Below are 6,826 nucleotides of genomic sequence, written 5' to 3'. Positions count from 1 at the left end.
ACGCTTTGGCACAACTACTATTCTATGGCCTAACTAATTATGCTATAGTCTCTTTTATAGCCCAGTTACTATTTTACTTACAGCCTAATTATACGTCTAGAGCCTTAATACACAGCCCAATGACTAACTAGAATATAGCCTAATTAGACTATAGCTTAACTACTATACTATAGCCCAACTACGCTATAGCCTAACGAATACTATGTATAGGCTAGCCTAACTAATAATCTACAACCTAACTTCTCCTCAGCCTGACTAAGGCATGAATCCCACACACCTTGACATTCAGATGAATGGGGTGTAGGTAGCCTATGTAAGTGTAAATACTAGGCTGGATTGGGCATGGCTGCTGTGAATGAATATAATAAAGCAATAAAACCCAAATAGCATTGATTTGTATGTTAAGGCTACATAGATTTACATACATACTTATTCCCCCCCCCCAGGAATGCAGTCGATGGGAACAAGAAGCTCTACGCGATCTACGACACAAGGTAAGAAATCAACGTGGTTTTAAAAAAAAAAAAAACATTTTTAAGATTTGTTTTGACACGTTAAGTCGTCGTTTTCGAACAAGCTACTGCCTCCTTATTTCCAGCGGACTTTTGACCTCGTGGTCAATAATTGGCGGGTTCATTTTTCTGGGGCGGGGCCTATTCACTGAAGAGAAACTGAGCTTCTGAATCTTTAATAGGAGCCCAATTACTCCAGGGCACCACTAAGACAAGATGAATTACATTTGTTTTTAGAGGGGAACATTTATCTTTTCCTCTTTCACAGGCTGTACTACTGGCTATAGGTTAAGATACATTTTTGGATTGAGTTTCTGCTTTTTATTGCTCCTGGGGCCCTATTTATTTGTTGTAGCTTTTAATAAAGGGTTTGAGTTGGAACTAGACCTATAGGGACAGCTTAGGTGAACCAAAACTGAATGTGGCCGTTGAAACTCCTTTGAAAATATAACTTGACTCGCAGGTATATTTTACTATCGAGTTATTCAGTCTGTTGGGTTTGACATATTGACTATAGGGGATATCTTAACAATAGTCCTGCTTCCTTGTTTGCACATCTGCCGGTCCAGATGTGCCTCTTTATCCCTGCCTAATTCATTACATTATGCTTTGTTGTCTTGGATACATTGCTGCAAAGCATTATAAATACCACTGTTATTTTGTAAGAAAAGGATTTAATTCTTCAACAAATGCAAACAAAAGCAGCACATTAATCAGCATGCAAAATCGACCTCATCATTTGAAACCTCAAACACTTTACACAATAAATACATTAATTTAATACAGTTTAAATTAAAAAATGATCTCGTTCATAAGAATTGTTTTACTTTATTATCTACTGAGGCGCAAAGCAATAACCCACTAATACGTTGGCGCGACCAAAGTCATTCATCCCGCCAGAATTACATTTGGAATTACAATAACCCCTCCTAATTCCTTCTAAAACACCCCCTGTGAGAAATCAGATATGACAGAGCTCTTTCTGCGCAAATCCCTAATAGAAAAAAAGAAATCGATGGTAGATGCAGGCTGAGTAGTTAGTCACGTGGTGTTTAATAATTACACTGGCGGACAGGACAGCGAGGAGAGTAGAACTGTTTTAAATGTACTACTCACCATGTAAGGCGCGGACAGGAGCCGATTGACTGGATGTATCTTTGTACACGCTTCCCTGGACCTGTTTTGCACTTGCCCTCCCGTGACAACAAGTGCGCTTCTGGGGATATTTGTTGCGTATTGGTGCGCACTACTTCACTACTACCACCAAAGCATGGAGGCATGGGATACAAAAACTACGTGGCAATTAGACTCCAACATCATGGAAATATTAATATAGGCTAAGTGATGTCTTATAATTGTAAAGATAGCCTAGACAACTCGAGTCGTTCATAGCAGTGCACCGTGAACTCTCACCCGATCAGCATCAGAGGAACTCCGGGCTGAAAGTGAAAGACGTCCAGTCATTCATTCATTTATTCATCCTTTTTATTCATTAATTGATCGCTGGAGGAGCAGTGCGTCCATTATTCACTAGATTCAGACATCACAAGGAATGTTTGTACTCCAGAAAAAAGGGCTGTTAGACGTACTCTCCCTGCCACTCCTGGTGGCCGTAGTGTGCTGTGTAGCCCAGAGGTGAGTATCCTTACTAGTTCAGACGTAGAGATCCGTGCGGGGAAACGCAAGGATCACACCTTGATTTCTTGTGTCTTCCAGCGTCAATGAACCAGGAAACATGTCGTTCGTCAAGGAGACCGTGGATAAACTGTTGAAAGGATACGATATTCGCCTTCGCCCGGACTTCGGAGGTATGCGCACGGATTACTTTGGGTTGTTTTTATGGGTAAACAAATCGATGAGTCCTCCTAGGCATACTACTCAAACAATGATGATGCATTATATGGGGAAAAAAAAGTAACGGCCACATTTTGGGGTGGATTTCAGGTGCGCCGGTGGCGGTGGGGATGAGCATAGATGTAGCCAGTATAGACATGGTGTCCGAAGTCAACATGGTGAGTACCAAACCTTACCCACTAGTACAATTTATTCATTACATTGAATCATGTGTACATTAGGTTTAAAAGTGAATTCATATTCAAGTTATATTAAAGTAACAACGGGAGAGCAAATTAATAATATAGGCTACTTCAAGATACTTTTAAGAGCTTCCGTGTCTGAAACCTAATCAACTACTGTTTGTGTGTGTGTGTGTGTGTGTGTGTGTGTGTGTGTGTGTGTGTGTGTGTGTGTGTGTGTGTGTGTGTGTGTGTGTGTGTGTGTGTGTGTTTGTGTTTGTATGACTGTGTTTAGACAATGACGTCATTGGCTTTTATAATGAATTATATCAAAGGAACAGTAGGCCTCAATTTCATGTTGTGTTATACCTGTTTTTGTGTAATATCACACATTTCTATATTGCTTTAGATGTGTTTTACTTTTCTAACTAACTAGTAGGTGTAGTAGTTAACCCTTTTTACCATCTTGAGAGCAGCAAGTGGACATGCACTTCGGATAGAGCCTGATGTGTCTGTCCTGAAATAGCCTAGTTGTATCTAAATGAATGTTTCTGATGTTCCTATTATGTTGAAGGCTTTAACCCTGTGACATAGTGAGTGTGCTGCCATTTACTTTTCATTTTCTAAGCAGACCCTTTTATCCAAAGTGACTAACAGGTAGATCGTTTGCTGTAGGATTCCGGTGGACATTGGGGTTTGAACCATTAACCTTTCGGCTTGGGAGTAAATCCCTCGTCCTAAATGACTCCTGTCCCTCTGATAAAACGGAGCCACAGTCCAGTTATAGACATTGGGAGACTTGAACCCAAAACCTTTCGGCTCTGGAGTCAAACACACAACCTCAATGGAATGTGTTCTCAGAGCTGTGTCAGAGAAACAGGAGTCATCTAGAAACATCTCCGGTTAGATCGTGGAGCCGGGAAGCAGCCTGGTAGTTATGGGCAATCTGAGGTCGGGCCTCCTCACTATGGCCATTATCTATCATTGATTACGGTGCTTTGGCCTCTCGCGAAGCACTACAACAGAGCTGCCCTCCTACTTTGAAATGTGAAACGGACTCATAGAGTCTAAAGACACTACGAACACAGACGGAAGAAGGCTAGCTAGTGTAAAAAAAAAGATGGCTCTTTCTCTCTGGAGAAGGGATGCGTCAGAACCCATGATGCGCTGCATCTTAGTTGTTCTGGTTGCATTGTGAATCCCACCTTCAAATATTATTTATCAATAAAAATAGTGATCCTAAATATGCCGATCCCTTGATTCTTCCGACTTAAAGGGCCCCCTATTTTACCATAATTTGATCTTTCCGTTTGTGACATCACAACTGGTCTATTCATCATATGGACACCCCCATTTGTGAGGTCACACACCGATGGGTTTTGAAATGGCTTGTCACTGCAAATAAATTTAACCTGGTGGTGAAACAGGAGCCCTTTAATCACCTTTTTTGCTTGTTATCATAAGTCATGTCGCTGAAGCAAGAATGTCGTGTTAGGCTCCCGTCACGCTCTGCTATTTTTCAATATTAGAGAGTAGTACTTCATACATAGGACATCAAATCACGTCAATGGTCCAACTTTTCCGTAATGTTTTTGTGGTCGATGTTGCAGACAGCAACTTTTTCACAACATGCGTTTGTGATGCATGAAAATCTGCCTCTTCTGACATCACAAGTGGGCGTTTCCCACTTGTGATGTCAGAAGAGACAGATTTTCTAAATGGCTTGTAACGGCTAATCACACGCACACCTGGTGGTATGTCTTCTTTAAGTTATGTGCTGTTTTAAGGTTTGTGGTACATGACACTGTCAGATTGCTGGACGGGTGAATGATCTCCTGATCTAATCTCGAGTACATTTGAGTGAATTGGTGGGGGCACAGCATTGTTGATATAAGCAATGCTAATTCTAGCAATGCTAGCCGTGAATGTGGCTGTTACAGCATCTCTGTTAATGCAGTATAATTTCATTATCGTCCAATAAAAAATATGACAAATATGACTTTATTTGACATTTAGAAGTTAGTACATTCATAACTGGTATTTTGAAAAAAATAAAGATATATCAAATGTTCCAGCATTCTACATTTATCCTGTTAAGTAGATTTTCAGTTAATTAGAGCTTTGTCGACAGACGTACTCTCACACCTTCATATCGCCTCTTTTGGGCCCCGTTTCCTTGTGTTTTGTGGAGATGTGTCGGTGACCGGTGTTCCAAGTCACATCAACCACTGGTCCGTACCTTGAGTGTAGGCGAACTGTAGAGTGCTTGTTGTCAAGGAGACCAAGATTATATTTTGTGTTTTTGTTACTGTGCTTGCTCTACTTATCTATTTTTAGTGTGAGAACTGGTAAATCACCCAGTCATTCTCCAATAACAGAGATTAAACAAGTGGAGGTTTGGAAGTGTGAGGTGAATGTGATTTCCGTGCACTTAGATGGTAAGCACTTAATGGATAGGGTTGTACATGATCTGCTGTGTCCGTTCCACCATCTATGCACTTCCACTATGACTCAGCATGACTCAGCTATAGCGCTAGGCATTTGTTCCATAGTTATGAGAGCCTGAATGTTATCACCTGTCTGTGAGACATTTGTCTTTCCACATTTCAACATCATCTAAACCATTGGTCTTCAAACAATGTGTCGCGACCCCTAAGTGGGTCAGAGCAGGAAATCATGTTGGTCAGTTTTTATAAAAAAACAACAACATTTAATTTGATCATTAGAATTTGAAGACCTTAGAGTATTATAGTAGATACAGAGAAAAACCTAACCATTGAACATGTTATTGAAAATGTTTGGTTATTTAGTGGGCCCTGACCCAAAAGTGCCTCCACCGGTGGGTCCCCAGGTGGGCCACACAGACTTCTTGTAGGTTTATGGAGGCCCTACTGCAGAATTCTGGTAGGATTTAAGAAGGCCCGACTGCGGAAGTCAGATAGATGCGGTTCATGATGTCGCTACTGCAGAGTTGTATAGGTTTGAGAAGGTCCTACTTCACAGTCTTGCAGGTTTAAGGTCCTCCTGTAGTCTTGTATGTATAAGGGTCCTACTCAACAAGTCTTGTAGCTTTGAGGAAGTTCTGCTGTGGACGTCTATAGGTTAAAGACGACTGTAAATTGAAGAAGGTCCTGCTGTAGATGTCTTGGAGGTTTTGTATCTGGACGCTTGGTTGAGTCATCCACACACCACCCCAATGGCCCTGAGGGTCTCAGCATACAGGGGAATAAGACGCTAGTGATCCTTCTATAATAATCACTACATTGGGGCCGGTGTTACACAATGCAGTTATATAAGCCATATAACCACATGAGCTCTGTATTTGTGTCCCAGCAAAAAAAAGCAATTCAAGAAACCAGTTTCTGTGAGCCAGGATCCACATTTCAGTCCTTAGACTTAAACCAGTGTTGGAAGATCCAAAATCCGGGCAATACAATTCTTAATGGGTTTTTTCTAAGCAGAGGAGGAAAAGGGACACACTATGTTATTAATTAGGTTTAATAAATATTGACTGTAGATCTACTCAAACCCTAACCTAATTAAAACACAGCAGGAATACTTGGGGAAAGTAGTTTCCAACACTACGAACAAGGCTAAATGTATTCGACGCAAAAGTGAAGAAGAACTTATTATCTTGAGCTATGAATAGATAACTTGTTCCCAAGCTCCTCCCTCTCGCTCCAGAAGGAATGCTTATCCTACCGTTTTATGCAAACACCTCCCTGTGGAGTTTTCCTCATGAATGTATTTACCTTCATCCCACACACTACACACACCCTGCTGAACCCTTGGGAACATCACGCAGTGCTAGAAAGGTCCCTCTCATTCAGAACGGCTCTGAGTAGTGCTCTAGTGGTCCCAGTAGATGTTCCTGCTGTTAACCTGAGGTGAGGGAGGTTTGACTGACAAGCTGTCTGGAGAGGAAACTGAGGAGAAGTTGATGAGCCGTCTCCTCCCTCCCTCTTCCTCCCTCTGGGACCCCTGTACTCTTCTGTTAAACTACAGCTAGACTACACACATTTTAAACACACCTGTTATTCTTCACATCTGTTCAACTACAGTTAAACTACACATCTGTTTAAATACAGTTAAACTACACAACTGTTTAACTACAGTTAAAGTAAACATATTTTTAACTACAGTTAAACTAAACATCTGTTTAACTACAGTTAGACCACACATCTGTTTAAATACAATTAAGCTACACATCTGTTTAACTATGGTTAGACTACACACCTTTTAAATACATATATTAAAGTACACATCTGTTAAACTACAGTTAGAATATACACCTTTTAA

General features: G+C 40.9%; 1 protein-coding gene across 1 annotated transcript in view; it reads left to right on the top strand.

Annotated features, from left to right (window-relative positions):
- Window positions 1–6,826, top strand: part of gabrb3 (gamma-aminobutyric acid type A receptor subunit beta3) — a 41,741-nt gene that overhangs the window by 20,155 nt on the left and 14,760 nt on the right. Inside the window, 3 exon segments of the mRNA XM_060066583.1 lie at window positions 447–494; window positions 2,229–2,320; window positions 2,457–2,524. Coding sequence (XP_059922566.1) covers window positions 447–494; window positions 2,229–2,320; window positions 2,457–2,524 — 208 coding nt within the window.

Source organism: Gadus macrocephalus, chromosome 12, assembly GCF_031168955.1.
Source record: "Gadus macrocephalus chromosome 12, ASM3116895v1".
Taxonomy (NCBI): Eukaryota; Metazoa; Chordata; class Actinopteri; order Gadiformes; family Gadidae; genus Gadus; species Gadus macrocephalus.
This window is presented reverse-complemented; position numbering and strand designations above follow the sequence as displayed.